This window comes from Petromyzon marinus, chromosome 6, assembly GCF_048934315.1.
Source record: "Petromyzon marinus isolate PM22_M1 ecotype Great Lakes invasive population chromosome 6, UKy_Petmar_22M1.pri1.0, whole genome shotgun sequence".
Taxonomy (NCBI): Eukaryota; Metazoa; Chordata; class Hyperoartia; order Petromyzontiformes; family Petromyzontidae; genus Petromyzon; species Petromyzon marinus.
The window spans coordinates 18057032-18075295 of NC_133672.1; the positions used below are offsets into that span (position 1 = coordinate 18057032).

Sequence of the window (18264 nt, forward strand, 5' to 3'; positions counted from 1 at the left end):
ACATTAGGCAGCACAGCTAATCATCCTTCCAGAGGATGATAGGCACACAACATACCTGCCAACAGGCCAGGGCAGTGAAAACACCTTACTCAAATCAAAACTGCAAACGATGTGAAAAATCCATAACAGCCCTTATTTGGAGGAAACGGGTCTACATTTTGATTTAAAGCTTTCGTGACTGCAGGGATTCATATTCTTGGTTCTTTCGGTAAAGTCACGTAGAAGGGAAACAATAAAATAATAAAAAGATAAAACAATAAAGTTATCACGACGTTTCGACTGCAACACAAGCAATCATCATCAGGTGTGAAAACCACAGCAAGAAAATTATATATATTTAAAAAAAAACCTATTTTCTTGCTGTGGTTTTCACACCTGATGATGATTGCTTGTGTTGCAGTCGAAATGTTGCGAGAATTTTATCGTTTTATATTTTTATTATTTTATTGTTTTCCTTCTACGTGACTTTACCGAAAGAACCAAGAATATGGGTCTACATTTGTCAAATCACTGCATCACTGCTTCTGTCAGTTGGTCACATTTGCTCAAATTGATCTAAGACGAGGGGACCAGAGAGCACAGAGGGAATGCCGATGTTTTTCTTTGCCATATGCACAATGGCTGTGTGCTTTTTCACGCATCTTTTGAGTCTTGTTTGAAACGGAAAGGTATCTTTACTGCACACAACTAAAGCATGGACCCCTGTGAACCTTGTCAAACATGTCACCCCCGCAAGCCAGCCCTTGCTGCCCCCTCAACTGCACTTAACTCAAAACCTGCAAAGAAAACCGAGACAACCCCACAGCGAGTGTACATCCGTTGCACAATAGCAGTAAGAAACGCAGGAAATCTACACTGCGCAGCACGCAACGGCTCAAACTAAAACAATGCTCCGTATTTAACATATAAATTACAGAATGTACAAGTAATATCACTCATGTGTCAGATCTTTAAATTTGGCAAAATGTTATCGCCTTAGACTAAAGCCACAGGTGCATGTTTTGGCTTGTCCGAAAATGCCGGTCAGCCCGAGCACGTCATTGAAGGTCAAACAAACGATTGTGAAAACGTCAGTCTACATGTGTCATCCACTACAGGTAGACAAGCTGTGCTTTGGCCAGCTTGTCTTTCCAACAAAGTCACATTTAATCTTAAACAATGGTTGGCTTGCCAAATGGGTAACAGTATTATTAATATGTTTTAATATTATTAGTTTGTTTTATTAACATTTCTATTTGAGTATGTACATTGTGGGAGCTGGAGTAAAGGTGTGCCACTAAAAGTATAATTGAGTTTGTGCAAAATATGTTTTCCAACAAAAAGTTTTTAATAAGGGCGTGTTAACTGTGATGACATACAGATTGAAAACTATGGACATTGTCAAATAAAATGGGATAAAAGCAGAACAGTGTGAAAATAAACATGGAGAGGTGCCCACTTGGGAGTTACAAAGCTACATAACGAGGAGCACGCTGACGAGAGAGCAATGCAAGTTACAGACATCTTTGAATGTTAAAAAAGGAAGTTGACTTGAGTAGGACACATCCTTGTGAGGTTTGATGGCTGGTGGTCGAGACTAATGAGTGGCAGGCGAAGGAGGGAACACACCCAGAGAGACATCCACCATGGAAAAGGAATGATGAAATTAGCGTGTGCGCAGGAGATGAATTGTTGCATCACAATATTGAGAGATGGAAATGGCTTGAGGAACCCTTTCTATCGCGGTCATAAAACTATTTGGAATGATCAAGGACGTATAGTAAAAGCAATCCCATCCCAAGACGCTTTACAATTGGAGAGGGACTGACCGAGAAAGGAGAGAGAGCGTTTGTAGATGTGGGGATTAAAATATTGAGCTATTGGATTACAGGAAAGAGAATGAAGAGCCTTCGGATACATGGTGGCAAGATTAACTACCTCGCCTGGTATACAGGAGTTCGGAAGTTTTCAATTCCGACCCGGACTCCTGTATATTTTGAGTTTGCATGTTCTCTCCGTGGTCGTGGGGATTTTTCTCCGGGTCCTCCGGATTTTCCCTCCACATTTACAACGCACATGTTTAGAATATTTGACTGCTATAAATTCCCACCTGATGATAAGCTACTTCGTTGAGCTATGATTTGGGGCCAGGTCACCTTCTGAAAATAGTTTGAGAGCTCAAGTGGGCCTTACATGGTAAAATAATATTATTTAGCAAGTTAGTTTTTCAAGTGAGTGCCACACGGAGAGGGAAGCCCTCAAAGTGTGGCTAGAACAGGGAAGGATAATGTAAATTACTTCTATAAATGCAATGGCATTAGCTTCTCTACAAATTGCTCAATGGAAATTTGGAGTCACCAAACCCTTGTTTATCATTTTTCAAACATAGTTTTGCTGTAGGCGACAAAATTTTGACTCAGGTGTAAAGACTTTGCAGAGGCTTCATTGGTTCAGAAAGCAAAACAGCATGTACTACTGTACTCTCTCTGCACAAAACAACTGCTGCAATCGCGCGATTGCATTCAATAATTGTTATTATACGACATACATGCAGACATTATTGAGCAAACACCATCATGCTGACAAACATGTGTCTACAGTACAACTGCCTTTGTGCAGAATGTCACTGAATTGGTTGTCAAAGCACGGTGCCAAAGTGTCACTCGTAGCCGCGTTGGAAGCACTGCGGTTTTCAGAAACGAACCGGTTGCAGTTTGTGTTGCTCAAGCGTAAAGCTGTGATGAAATTCCTGGGGAAAGTCTTGTAGCCACTGAAATTTTAGATTGCGCGTTGCATATGGGGACACATGTATGTACACGTGAAAGCGACGTCAGGAAGCAGTTAATGTGATATAAGGACGGCTAAACAGACATTGCCATGAAGCCTAAAAGCTGAATCCACCAACACCAACTATTGTGGTGCGTTTTTGGATATCACACGTTTTTGTTGTTGTTTGGATTATTGTCCACTTATGCTCAAGGTGTCACATCGTTGAAATACATTTCCACTTGGAAATCTGACAGCAAGCAGTGTATCATGACCCATTGTCAGAGCAGCCCCTCCATGGTGACACCACAGAATGATCTCTGAAGTCCCCTCGATGGCCTCGTGTACACTCGGTGGTGTGCCTTTTTAGATGCCTTGTAAACGGAGGCTCTTGTTGCATGCCAGTCAAACTAAAACACCATCTAATTCTTAACTTAAATATCCTGAATTTAATGGAATTATATTTCTACGATTATTTTGTTATGCTGTTATGGGCGACTGGGCCAAAACCCTTAACTGGCTACACTTGAGAATCTGTTTTAATCATGGGTGCCTGCACAGATTTGAACCTATGATCACAGTGTCAGCTTAGTGCTCTGACATGCTATTAACCCCTCAGCCTCCCAGCCACCTCGCGGATCATAACATTTTATGGATACTATAATTGTGAACACTGATTAATTACGACTAAAGATGAATATACGACTGAGTGATAAATGGCAAAAAGAGTGCCATGTGCAAACGATGAATGGGTGAACATTTACAATCGACTGCTAGATGTGGCCCTCCACAAACAACTCCATGTGTGTTATGGCTGTTGTCTGACCATACTTCAACATGCTGGTGGCCAGAGCTGGTTCAGATATCATTTGCCACTGAGGGTTTGCCTTGGCCAGGAATCAAACTCAGATTTCTAGGTCCATAGCACAGTCCACCAACCACTGCGCTCCAGTGCCCTATCCAAATACAATATACACACTTAAAATCAACTGTTACAGCTCTGACCACACCACCTGGAAAGCACCCAATCCCATCAAACTTCGAAAGCTAACGAGCTTGGTTAGTGCTACGATGAGTAACCACCATGCACAACAAATCAGGTGTAATAGGAATTGACAATATGGCTGTACATGAGCTTGTTGCAGCTTCAGTAACGTTACGTGATATGTAACAGACTAAGTACAATAACATTATTTTTACTTGTACATATTTAAAAAAAACTATCCTTTATAAAGCCCAATTGTGAAGCAATTAGAAAAAAATAACTTGCCATAGTTCTAAATGTAATAAGGTGATTTGCACAGGTATCAGACCAAACCATGTCATCAGGTTCAACATTGGTTCTTGTTTACAAGAAACCGCATCCAGTCACTCCTGAAATACACCACTGTTCCCAAAACAAACCGACAATGTTGCTATATCAAATGTTCTTTCCTCTGCACAGAATATTCCTATTTCCACTGCCCCTGGATATTTTTGGCCAGGTTACATCTATTCGCGTTAACACCCCTGTGGGCTACATTTCTAACACAGGCCTGGAAAATTCTCCTGCCACCTGTCTAATTCACTTTTACATTATGTCAGTGTGGGGTCCACCTCTAGAGACTCGCACGCATCCCTGTGACACTTCTGAGTCAAAATATCTGCATGGTGCATTTCCTCCACAGGTGCCGACACGTTAGTCTGACGGTGTTGATCATAAAAGACATGACACCAGCGTGCAATTAGAATTTGGTAGCTGTGCCAAGCACAGATTTCGTCGACAGAAGCAAACCTGTAGGTAATGCTATAAAAAAGTTTGAAACTTAGTTAAAAAAGATAATCGAGATATAGGGTCGTAATCAAACACACTACCTCCTGCACCCCAGGCAATGTAGTCAACATCTCGCCACCACGGCGCCCCAATTTCAGTAAGCAGTGTATCATCGTGTGTCCGAGACTTTCCTCGCATAACTGCTTCTGAAGTCGCTGTAATTGGGTCTCTTACCCACACTGCATGGCATTAGTTTAAATTTCCTTCAAAGTGTTTGTTGCACAGTAAACATTCCACAATGTGTCACCATAACAAATTAAATGTCAAATTTAACTGAAAAAGTACATTTAATGCTTATTTTTTTTGTACAGCCATTAGTGACTAAGTGAAAATGCTCAACTCCCTTCTCTTGAAACCGAGTTTCAATCTGACATGTCTACTCAGATTCAAACCCAGGAATTCTCTACTGTGCCAGCTCAGAGCTCTGATACAATGTGTAATGCTTTGCTCACTTTTGAGTTTCCGAATTTTTTATAACCCGAGCAAAATAATAACTGTATATGACAATATATAAAAATAGTAAAGTATATGAACCTGCCCATGGCAACCTTACCCTATACACAACCTAAAATGAGTACTTGGTATGGTGCCAACATCGGCATTCATGAAGACAATGACGTTGATTTGTAGTGTTGGTCACACCTTTTTTGTGTCGCGCTGAGCTAAATTGGTGCTTAAGAGCAATTGCCCGAGGTGGCCTTAAGATGTGGGGGATATTGCTCGTCTGTGTGTGCATACTGCTATAGGTACATGTATTTTTCTGTAAGTGTGTGTACCTTGAGGGGGAGACGAAGGGTAGCAGTTGGCAAAGTCTACTATGAACCCAACACCCAGAGTTCAATTGCCCGCCACGGTTAACATCTGTGGTGGTGATTATCTGCAGCAGTCCTGGTCCTGCCCTCGGTCAAATTAGAAACTGGTGCGGTGTCTTTGTGTGCCTTGCTCACAGCACTTGCCCCGACAGCTTGCATAGGGGTGACATGGGGATCTTTGTCTTGGTTTGTACCTGGATAAATACCTGCTGGTCTATGAACAAAATACACTTGTCTGTGCTTGTAAGTGGCTGGTAGCGTTTTCCTCTGGAAAACAGCTGGTTATAATGTTTCAAGCTTCTAAGCCCAGTAATGATGACACCCAGAGCATATCCCACTTCAATTACAACAACAAGATGACTCGTAACTCCCCCTCCACACCCATTTCTACTCTGTCTCTCGCCCTTCCTCCATTTTACTGAAGTGACAGCGTAAGTGAAAATATTTAGATAGATACACAGAGAGAATAAAAGTGAGGTTAGAAGGTCACGTCACCCGATAAGTCTAGTTTCTCTGAAAACCAATACAGGTTGTCGAGGCCTACCTCCGTACGTTAAAGAAACACCTGCAGGCGACAACAAATGGTTGCCCGACAGTCAAGACAACCGAATGACTATAGCGACAGTGTGAAAAGTGACAAGCGCCGACCAAGCGAGCCGATGGAACGATCCTAGAGGAAGAAAAAAAAGGCGCAGTGAGCTTGGGAGCTTCGCGTCGCCATGCTCACAGTGTGACGACCGCACCGGCGCATAACCAACGAAGCCTGCGTGCGCCTTCCTACACCGCAAGCGGGGGGGGTCACCACGCCCGGCGAACCAGAGCTCCTCACAATCGTGCCCCGACTGGGAGGCCAACGGGCTGCTCGGCGTTTGTGCTCGTGCAGCCACATGCCACAGCGGTAACGCCCATGCGCACGTGCCCGCGGGTGAGCATACTAATGGTATATAAATAATGGCAAGCACACGGGAGGCACGCAGGACTTAAATAGAGCGCGGCTCTACTACGATCCACGGAGATGTACGCCAACTTAGCTTCCACATTGAATATCTACGTTATAATGAGCTGGTGGGTTTGTGCAGCATTGCAAGAAAATACTGCACTGGAAACGTTTCTCATGACTCTCGATGTGCTTTGAGGCAGCATGCACAGTGAAAGGTGCTTTGGAATAAGCCCAATGATGATGATGAAGAAAGGCTCCTGGTGAGCGTGACATCATGTGGCAACAGAAGCACTGCGATTCAGAGGGACCCTTGGGCCCGATGGGCAACTTGTGCCATAAATGTTATAATTCCCGCAAATTTATAGCCAATAAATCAGGGAAAGGCGAATTATTGTGGATGGCAACCCACATGTAAAAACAACAACTCTCAAACGAGCATCACAGAAATAAATGTCAAATGTGCATCATCCTGAAATGCGTGGCTGACTTTATATTTTTGTTAACCTCTCCACGAAAATAAATCTTTACAATGCCCAATTAATAACCGAATCAGAAATTTGAGTAGCATTTGGTAAATACATCCAAGGCAATTTTACAACCTCCAGCCAAGGAGGGGCATGTTCCCCTTTGCTTGCTTCCCAGCCACCCTTCCCTTTCATCTCAATAAGACTTAATTACATAAATGTCACTCACAAAACAACAACGCCATTCATCACTACCGCTGTTGTCATTCCCATCACTATCATTATAATTTTAATGACCTCTTAAGTTACAAATGTGAACCTTTTCAACGGCAATGTCTCAAGAACTGTTTTCCCAGAGAGACTTTCTTGTCACGGCTCTTTCTAAAAAAACTTTCTAAATAAACTGTGGCGGAATGTAACCTTGGCAGATATCTTGATAAAAATAACATTGTAATGGGCACGCACTTGTTTACACAGACATGTGGCTCTGTAAAATCTGCATACTGGCAGGGAAAGAAGTGCAATGCTCACTTCAGTCTTAAAAAATATTCACACTGGATAACAGTAAAATTCCAGTGTGTGATAAAAAAATGTCCGAAAAATAGATGTTGATTTGGCGAGGTCTTTCACAACACAAATGCCGGATAATGTTAAATTGCACCTCTTGTGAATGGTGCAGCTTGAGTAAGTTAGTGGTTTGTGAATGCAAGGCTCCGTGTGGAGATTGTGAAGCTCTCGTGGGGATGTATAGCTGTGATTGCAAGTGTTGATTGAGGGGTCGCTGTGGGCAGAGACTATTCTTGGGGATATTTTCTGCGAGTTCTTAACAGCAACCATGGACTTCGGTGAGCAATTTAAAGGATAATTTTATAATAAGTGGTGCCATGTAATATTTATACATCAACGTAAACTACCTGCTGTTGCCTTGACAGTGTAAATATGGCATTAGGAAAAGCCTTGACTTGGTGTTTCTCTCATGGGAAGTTAGGTGCACAGGGGGGGGCTGGACTATGACATATCCACAGTGTTGAGGAGCATTAGAAATTCAATGAAGGCTTCGAGGGGTTTGGGTCGCATCGGGAGCTGGGCGCCAGAAGCAGTGCCTTTTGAACTGATATGAGCATTGTAATTGGTTTAACTACCTTTTCATCACAATTGGATGACTATAACAGAAATGTTCGCATAGAAAGTGAATGCTTTCTTTCAGTTGATTAGGCAGGAACTGAAATGGGCCTTGAAAGCAACTCTACTGAATCTCCGAGTTTAGGCAGCTCTCCGCGAGAGTTCACAATTTCTCTTTCGTACAGCGAGTGTGCACAACCTCCTGCAGAGCCAAGGCTGCCCCTGCAGCAGCACTGGCAGACAGCCCCATGCTAACAAACTACGCTGCCACTAATCACTCTCTCTACACGACAGCATCAAACGATGCTTAATACGGCGTCTGCAACACTGAATAAATAATCCCTCTGGGGAAACGAAAACAGCACATCCTTGCGTACGGAGGCGAGCGTGCGCCGTCAGCTGTGGGGCCGGCCGAGATGAAAACGCTACCCGAAAGTCATCTTTGCTCATTCAGTTACGACGCAATCTTCACAGACTCATAAATGTTAAATGCTGCACGCCGATATTGCTGCTGCCTCGACCACTTGCAACTTAACACGAAATCAGACCTCTCTATTCTTAAAACTAGTTTGTGGGGTACGGGAAAATGTCCTCCTATGTGCGATGACATGCGGGGGCACCATCATTGGCCTTGAACTCCTCTCATTCGTGGGAAGAAGCGAAACATGGCTGAAAGGATCAACTTACCACCGCTTCCGAGTTACACATCTCATCCACGCTTGGATAACTTATTGGTTGGCGTGAGCCCTGGTGCAAAGAATGAAATGGGGTCCCCTTTCCAACTTCCCCCAACTTCAGAGCTCGACGCCTGTGGCCCGTGGGGCCCCCGGTGCCCCCGGGGCCCCCGGTGCCCCGGTACAATCGCACATCCTGCACACTGGACGCTCTGCCACTGCGGACAGAACACCGCGCCATTGAGAAAGCTCAAGGCAAGGAGGGTAGCGGAGAGGGGGAACGCTGAGACAAGCGCAGTGGAGCCCGGGGCAATGTCAGGGCACGGAGCGGCAAGCACGCTTGGGCCTCACTTCCTGGCGATGATGAAGGGGCTGCTGCAGGCCGAGGGCTGTGCGGGTGAGCGCTGGCCGGGACCATGGACCATGCCGAAGCGCACGTCGAGAGAAGCGCACGTCGTGAGAAGCCCACGCTGCACGCATCCGCTGCTCCTACATCGTTGACAGGAGTGGTGCCCTCCCTCGCTCGTGAGCCATGCGCACTCCCCGCGACGCTCCGCGCACTGCAGGACGGAACGCACACGCGCGCGCGTGCACATCGTCCGTCAGCAAGAAGCCGCTTACAAAAACTCTTCACGACACCAGGCTGATGGCGATAGGACGTCAAACGGCAGCGAGCTAAGATACATTCCACGAGGCTGTAAATATTTCTACAGCTGTTTCCACAAATGGTAAGACAATATTTATAAGACATTACTAGAGCTGAAACAGGAGAACAGGACATGTTCAGAAATACAGCAGCACGCTAAAGAAAATAACTATCAAGAAGGATTAATGTTCACTTAAGACTTTTTAGACAAGACATATGTACACGTGCATACTAGTAACTAAAAGCAGGTCTATAGGCCACTGTGACAAATCATTTTGGAACGTTTGGGGTCAGAGGCTTTCGGAGGCTAGATCTAGTTGTACCCAACGATGATTACCTATTTTCCTGGCATAATACTTTATTCAGCTATGGGTGGTTCATTCTCAAATGAAATGAGTTTCAGAAACAACAACAGTGAACATGTAGCGTCCTAAGCCACAAAAGGGTTTCAATGTGGGTTTGAAACAAAAACAAATCCTATGTTTTGATTTAAAGCTTTCGTGACTGCAGTAATTCATATTCTTAGTTTTTTCGGTAAAGTCACGTTGAAGAGAAACAACAAAATAACAAAATATATATAAAACAATAAAAAAATTCTCACGACGTTTCGACCATAACTCAAACGGTCATCATCAGGTGTGTCGGTTTGCATAAATTGCATAAATTTATGCAAACCGACACACCTGATGATGCATAAATTTATGCAAACCGACACACCTGATGATGACCGTTTGAGTTATGGTCGAAACGTCGTGAGAATTTTTTATTGTTTTATATATATTTTGTTATTTTGTTGTTTCTCTTCAACGTGACTTTACCGAAAAAACTAAGAATATGAAATCCTATGTTTTTGGCGAATGTTCCTTGTGCAAGCCTAATGGTGAAAGTCCATAGGCCTGAAGCATGCATTTTTATTTATTATTTATATAAACTCAACCTCTAATTCATGCATAGAGCGGTCAAGCTCTTACACCTGACGCTTGAACGCATGAACGTGTGTAACCCGTACAACAAAACCAGGCGATGCCCATCTTCACTGACAGCTCTGAGCCAGTGGTGGAGATTCCACATTCCTATCATGATGGCCACTCCATAGGTCAACCATTGTGGACTTCAACAAAGTGGTATTTATTGTATTAACTCTTAAAAGGAAAGATGGTCTGATTCAGCCCAAGCTGATATTTGCCCTTGGAACCTTACAGTTATTAAAAGAGCGCTTTTGACCACAACTGTTTGTCTAAGTGCAAGTAAAAAAGCCCTTTTGCCAATTGACTGCTGGATGACAGTCACATGCCCAATGCCACGCGAGTCCTGGGGGTGAGTCGATCTATACCTAACCAGGATGCTCAGTGTGGGTTAGTGAAGGTGGGGAGCATAGAAGTACAGCACAATAGATTTTGTTGCACTGCCCTTTGCTTTCTATTACGCAAGCCCTGTATTTGTGCGGTGGTGGGACCACAGCGGTACCCGACCAGACATGCCCTATTCCCTGTAATGTGGTAGACACTGCTCTTAAACACTGCATCTTCAAAATGCACGGGTAATTATAACTGCTTCATGCATTCTCTGTTGCATGCAAAGCATGGTAACGCCCAAATGCCTTTTACACCTTTTTTAAAAATTAATTTTAAACAGGCCAAGGTGCAAAATATTCAGTAGGTATGGTGACATTTTGCAAATATGGATTTTTATTATATGTAACTAATTAATTATTGCTTAATTACATTATGGGAGAAGGCACACTTGAATCAGCTCAAACACCACCATGATATCTTGGTGACAGGAAAATCATCGACATTGTTACATTTGATGGATCATCAAATCTCATAACGTTAAAGTATTTCTGTGAAACGTGCCAACCATTGCCTTTATTCCCTGCACTTTTATTTCCGTCTTCATTGTTAAACCCTTTTGGACCCTGACAGAATACCGAACGTGGAGTTATCTAATATTTGGGCTACCCAGTGTCATTCAATTAGAAATATGTCCCTCCAACAAAGAATGTACACTTACATTATTTTATGTTTCACTAACCCATTCTATTACGCATTTACAAATCAATACAGAATGTACACTTACGTCATTTCGGGGTTGCAACAGCTAATGTTCTATTAATAAATTGTGCAATCTACTTCACTGTTTTCAGTGAACAAAATATGACGTACTCATTACCATGAAAGAGCAATCCTCTAGCAGGCTATAATCGTAGAGACATGGCTGAGGAAGAACTGGTCTGCCTGTGCAAAGTGAGCATGTTGGCTCATTGGAATAGCTCCTCCCCATTTCGGGAGGCCTTCATCCAGCAGCAGATTGATCATGGCTGATAATGATGGACCGACCGACTGTTCAAAGGACATTTCTAAACTACTGTGTCTTCTGAACATTTCAAACTATTTAATTTTGCAAACTAATCAGATGGACTCCATTTAACTAGGATGTCATGTGAGAAAAACATTACCTTGTCTGAATTCAATTTAATTCCGATATTTGCACTTTGGTTGACATTTAATAGAAAGACTCTGTGATCGCCATGGAGTGCATTTATTAGGTACTGCACTAATATGGATAAAATATAGCGAAAACAACATTATTTCAAACGTCTACATGTCTCCCACCAATTTCAAGAAACTAAGTTCATCTTCCATAATGATTTAGATGAGGTTAATCTTCTGATGAACATTGTCCAGCACAGTTCCGGTGTGATTTGCTTACAGCCTTCAATGATACATTGGCGAGGGTACTGACAGCTTATGGGTTTGTCACACACACACACGATCTTTGATCAAACCACACAAGAAATCATCCTTTGGGCTCATGTCAAGCAAATGCAGGGATCCACACAATTATTCCACCTTGGCCAATCCATCACACAGATTGTGTCATGAGAAATGTGGGGTGTCTAAAAACGGATCTCCTTGTATTATACACATTACTGTAGGCTGTGGACATAGGTGGTTAAAGTGACTCATCTGCGCATGTAACAGCAGACCCAAGAACAGAACAATCCTCTCAGTCTATTCAATATTAACATCAATAACGATCAAGTAGAACTTCAAAGCCCATCTGAAAATATGCCGATCTTGCATGACTCGATTACTCATCGGATCATATTACTTAAAAAAGGGAGAGCCTTTTCATTTTTTATTCCGACTTTTGAGAAATCACTTTTGTTAAACTCTTCACTAGCAAGCCTCCCCACACGCCACAGCAAAAGAGTCCACAATGTAACCATAGCAAAAAAAAAACACACAATGCTTTCCCAGTGGCGGGCCATGTAGTTTACACCTAGGCCTTCAGTGCCATCTTCCCGCAATTAAACCACCTTCAAATAACCTCACCATAACACTAGGGCTATAGGCTATTGTCATTCGACGTAACCACCCCATATTCACAGTGGCAGTAACCTTTATCGAGTGGAATAAAGTGTTTTAACACGAGGCTCAACACCTATGAGAGTTACGGTACACTAATTGCAGGGACATGAATACATGGTGACTGAAACCATCAAGGAAGTACCACTATTACGCAGTATGGCAGGATGCTGCATCACAAACAGACATCGCAGAGCCCAAATCAATGTCGTTACCAAAGAAACAAGAACACACTCACAACAACCAGTCACATTTACTCGTACGACCACCATGCAAGCAAAAATGCCGTAAAACACAAATAACACAATCATGATTCAACAGGCTTCCCCACAAAAAAAACAAAAAATCTAAACGTCACGAAAGAAAGTTTAAATAAATCTGAGACGATGCTACGTTTTACTTCAGTTAGCCAACTGGCTCTCCGATCACGCCACACGAAAAATACTGACGTAGGCGGCTAGGCCAGCTAGAAGGCTCCGGCGTGTCAAAGAATCCGCTCAACATGACAAACTCAAAATCTGATTGTTTAAAGAATGACAATCAACAACATCGTCCCCATTTGCTTCAACAGCAGAGGGGATTCACTCAACATTCTGAAGGCCTCAGGGTAGATTTTTCACCCGGAGAGGTGGAGACAGCACAGGTGGAAAATCTGATTGGATAAAAGCTCTAATTTATGAGCTAGACTGGAAGCAGCACAACTGAGGAAGAGAGTAGCAATGAAATAACGTTAATAGACTGATTAAATTATAAAAAAAAATTCTGATTCTGACAATCTCTAGGCCAGCAGAGAAGGCCTTGCTGGCCCCAACGGCCCGCCTCTGGGATTTCCCCAGGTGACCACCTCCTCAACAGGCACAGCAATTCAGCTGGGGTGTGGACTCCAGAGAAACAGCAAATCTTTACCACGGTAAATTAACTTTCAATGTCCTCTTATCTCAACATTCGCCATGAGCTGTCCACTTCGAGCTCAAGGCCTACCCAACCTGTCCATCACCTTTTACGGTCTTGCAAAACAACAATCCATCTAGTTCCTGCACACGAGGTAATCTCAGCGCTCCGTCTGCCCGGTTGATGTCGTCCCAGGGTGTGTCCCAATGCATTGGAAGGAAGAAGCCTAGAAGGCTGACAAAATTTGAGTGGTGCCAGTTATTTTATTGATTTTTTCCTCAGCCTAAAACCTCATTACTCTTTCGCTACCTCTTCCCACCACCTGGCAGCGGAACTCTGCCATATTACAGCTTCCTCCACAACGTGCGTGCGAGCGAATGCAGGGAAACAAAATCCCCATTGGATTGCTCGGCGAGGAGATGCTCCTGCTGGTGCCAACGCGTCGCGCTTGCACGGCATTATGTTGTCAGCAACTTACAATTGTGCAGCCCATCACAAAATGTGCTGTTGTTGTAAGAGCTCTGTTTAATCAATGAGGGACCCCATGAGCCTCGTTTTCATGTTTCAATCCCCAACGACACTTGACGTATTCCAATAAGCATTCTTTCCATGCAGGGAAGAAAATGGGTCTTTCATAATAATATGAGAGTGTGGCTTTATTTTTTTTTTATGAATGAGGGATTCCTTGTTGTTAAGCATATGCCAGTGGCACTTTGTAGCTCAAAAACAAGGTTGAAAAATACCTCCAACAGACAAGAATACATTCACTCTCATAAAGCGCAGCTAAGTAAGGCATTGGGCACAGTAGTGCCCAAAGTTCCCCCCATTATGTGTGCTAAAGTAATGGCCAAGAACAACACTAACACAGAATAAAACTCTAAAGGATTGTGTTGGCGATGGTGTAGCGGAGCAGAATGAAAACACTTTACTACAGTCGACTTTCACATTTCTCTATAAAAGACCTATATAAGGTAAATGTTTCTCAGAGATGTAGCCCAAACTTTTTATAAGACAATGAGAGAGCAAGTCACAAAGTGATTCAAACAGCAGGGTCATTGGTCCGTCCAGAACAAAGCACCAGGAAGTTCCGAATACATTGCTTGAATGGAAACCCGCACTGCGCCATATTTGGCCAAGCCACTGAACGCAGCAGAAGCCACCACTTTGGCAGACAGTAAGGCACGACACAGACTACAGTCAAACTCATACCACCACACAAATGTACATGCTCATGGAGTCCAAGTCCTTAGACGAGTGCTCCTCTGAAAATACCTGCCCTAATGACCCCTGCCAAGGCACAGGATTCTCCCTTCCGGGTTGTTTTAAGGAAATCTTCCACCTCAGAGACCATGAGTGACTGCTTAATTTGCTTAACACCACAATGCCAACAGCACAGTGGGAGTGAGGGAGGGTCTGGATGCAATGAAGAAAGAAAAGGCTGCCGGCAGAGATGGCATCCCCCCAGAATTCCTCCATCACTTAGGCGCTCGGGGACTCCAATGGCTGGCAAACCTGAACACAAAAACCAAGAAAACTGGATTTATCCCAAAAGCATGGCGGGAGGCGATGGTCATTGCCATACCCAAACCGGACAAGCAAACTGAAGACCTGGGAAGCTATAGGTCGATACCATTCCATTCCTGTGCATGGTCGATAAACTTCAGGAAAGCATCATCCTCTGGAGAGTCAGCTTCCTCGTTGAGTCAGTAATCCCTCAAGAACAAGCGGGATTTCGGCCACACAGCTGCTGTGATCAAATTTTGGCCCTTGCGACACACACTGAGGTCAGATTCCAGAATAAATCCAAGACCAGCGCAACCTTTGAAGATTTTTCATCGGCCAACGACAGTCTAGATTAAGGGCTTGATAAGCTCACAAGGATCATTCCCTGCCTCAAACAATACACCTGAAACGATGCTGAGCAATAGGTGACTGCGTGTCTATATGGGCAACAAATCCAGCTCACCCCGGTTCAATAATGGATTGCCACAAGGTTCAGTACTCGTGCCAATAATGCTCGTCAATGTCTATATGAGCGACATGCCAACAACCAGGTTACGCAAATTGGTATTTGCAGATGACCTTTCCCTGGCAACACAAGCAGCCACTTTTAACAACATCGAATCCACTCTGAACCAAGACATAAACACGATGGAGGAATATTTACAGAAATTGAGGCTCAAGCCAAATCCCCACAAAACAACAGTTACTGCATCTCATCTTGATAAAGGAGCACCAAGCACACTCTGAAAGTGCCCTGCGGCAACACTGTGCGACACGACTCACACTCCGACATATCTCGGAGTGACCATCTGAAAAAGATAGCTGCCAAGACCAAAACAAAACAAGGGATCAACCTGATCCAGAAACTGGCACGAACAAGCTGGGGAGCAACAATCAGCACCAGTGCTACAGACATCAACAATGGCCTTTGTGTACTCTGGACTCGAGTAGTGTGGACCAGTATGGACCAAGGTCACACTTGGCTTGTTGATGTCCAACTGAACAACACTGCAATGGTGTGTATCACTGGAATCCTCAAGTCGACCCCAACACCCTGGCTGGCCACAAATCTCTCGCCCACCCATCTACCAAAATGCTGCAACCCTCTGGAAACTCCTGCGAATCAAGGAAAACAGTTGCCTTCCCATTCGTCAGGACCTTAAAAATGTCCCCCGGCATCGCTTGAAGTGACGCAAAACCTTTTTGGACCCATGACTTAACCTTCAACAGTGCAAGTTTAACAGCAATGAAGCTTGGAGAGTTGAGTAAAGCTCAAAAGAACTTGCAAACAAACATCTTGTGAAAGACCCAATGCAGAAGAACCCTGAGTTTGATCGTCCACGAAGCTCATGGTCCACCCTGAACCACATCCGCACCAACCATGGCAGATACCTGATGCACAAATGGAAAATTAAAAACTCCATTGTTGTGCGACTGTGGTCATCCAGAACAGACCATACAACCTATCACGACGCAATGGCCGATCCACAATCACGAAAAAGACATCACAGCGATGATGATACACCCCGCTACTACTGACGCAGTTAACTGGCGTGACCACCTGAATGTGAAATTGTAGTTGTTGCTCTGCATCTACATTAGCCGTGCAAAAGAAGAAGACTGCTTAATGGCTGCCATTAAACCTCCAAGCCCAAGTGAGTTGTGCCACACTATATTGGTGAAGTTTACTAGCCTGTACCACCTTTGGCCCTCCCTTCCCCATGGCAACCTCCCAAGTTGCAGCAGATTTTGGTGCCAAATTGTCTGTGGATGATATTGGTCAGACACCTGACTACAACTGGTAATAGAACAAACGCATAGAGCATCAGGCCGGATCAGCTGACGCATGCTGCATTCCTTCGGGCCTTTCCAACTCGTGTCGAGGCATTCCTTGAAGGGTCCAGTACAGCATGGGTCGTCCCAATATGAGTTGTGGGCTCAGCCCTTCCTCTCCATACACTTCAACCCCTTGCGAATGGCATTCAAACACGTTTAACATACACTTGGGTTAGTTTATGCTGTCCCAATATAATACGTACAAATTCCTGAATGTTTTATAATAAGAACATGGCTTTGAAGTCTAACCTATGCTACAGGCATCATTAATAGGTCAGTCTCTTCCGTGTTGAACCTGTAACATTTTCACCGATTCCGAGTGCAGTCTGTCTGACAACGGCAGACCCCTTAGCAAAACAAAAAATCCACACAAATAGGTTGCTTGGTCTGGATACAGATCGCAGGCTGTTGTGAGAATGTGGCCTATAACGTGCTCATGGGAACTCGGCTACAGAAAGCGTCGGCCACTCTGTATATCCTTATCCCGTGCTTGTGTACGTTCAAACATGGCTACCAGTGTGATTGTACGGGGCAGGCAGCCTTGTGCCCCAAAGCAGCCAGAAACACAAAGGAATGGGCTCTGTGCCCGGGTGAACAGCTTTTCCAAACAGGAAGGTACCAACCTTCACAAATCAGTTTTTTATTATTATGGTTGTTTAACACTTCTAGTTTGTCGCTGTTCCACTACGCAATCAGAAATATCTTTTTTAATAATGTAGGGAAAATTTTCGAAAATATATAACCTTTCCGTATGTGTGCGTTTTCTAGATGTACTAAAATGTACTTGGTTTCATGGCACATTCTAGGATTATTAGCAGTGTCCTTAACTTGTTAAAATAGACAGAAGTTACAAGGTTATCAGAATACGTTACATGGTTAAAACCAGTGAAGAAGCCTTCCTAATCAGTCCCGATTGTATATGTGTTAAACAATCATTTACAGCCCTTTGTTAATCCACTGCTGGGGGGATGTTAACCATAATTCACATTGCTGGTCAGTGTGAAGTAGTCAAAGGGGGATTTAACCCAGGTGCCCTGGTTCAATGTGCAGGGAACTAAGCACTACACCATGGCTTCCCACAATAAACCTTTCTGAAATAAAAAGGTTGTACTCTTTGGGTCTTTCGGTAAAGTCACGTAGATAGAAAAGTAATAAAATAAAAAAATCACGACGTTTCGATCGCAACACAAGCAATCGTCTTCAGGTGAAAAAAATAGAGCAGGCGGACTGCTGAGGCAGGACGAAAAATAGCGAGAGAGCTACTGCAGCCATAGCTTATGAAGGTTTGAGATGGGTACAACCCAAGGGTAAGTGGGCGGGGCTAGGGATGGAATTTGCAAGTAAATGTAAGATTGCAGAGCTAGGTATACCTCGGCCATTGTATTGCTAGAGAATAGCATGTCAATCTGTTAATGTAACTCCACGGTTACGGTGCTGACGAAGCCAT

At 43.8% G+C, this 18264-nt stretch overlaps 1 protein-coding gene across 4 annotated transcripts in view; it reads right to left on the reverse strand.

Annotated features, from left to right (window-relative positions):
* The window catches only part of LOC116939349 (F-box only protein 34-like), a 52352-nt gene that overhangs the window by 4667 nt on the left and 29421 nt on the right, over nucleotides 1–18264 (reverse strand). For 2 of the 4 annotated variants that reach the window (XM_076065158.1, XM_032947585.2), the window contains exon 2: nucleotides 8922–9130. The exons of the other annotated variants lie outside the window; for them this stretch is intronic. In XM_076065158.1, the coding sequence (XP_075921273.1) occupies nucleotides 8922–8995 (74 nt within the window). In that variant the 5' untranslated portion in view covers nucleotides 8996–9130. The remainder of the gene's footprint in view (nucleotides 1–8921; nucleotides 9131–18264) is intronic. 4 annotated transcript variants of the gene reach the window in all.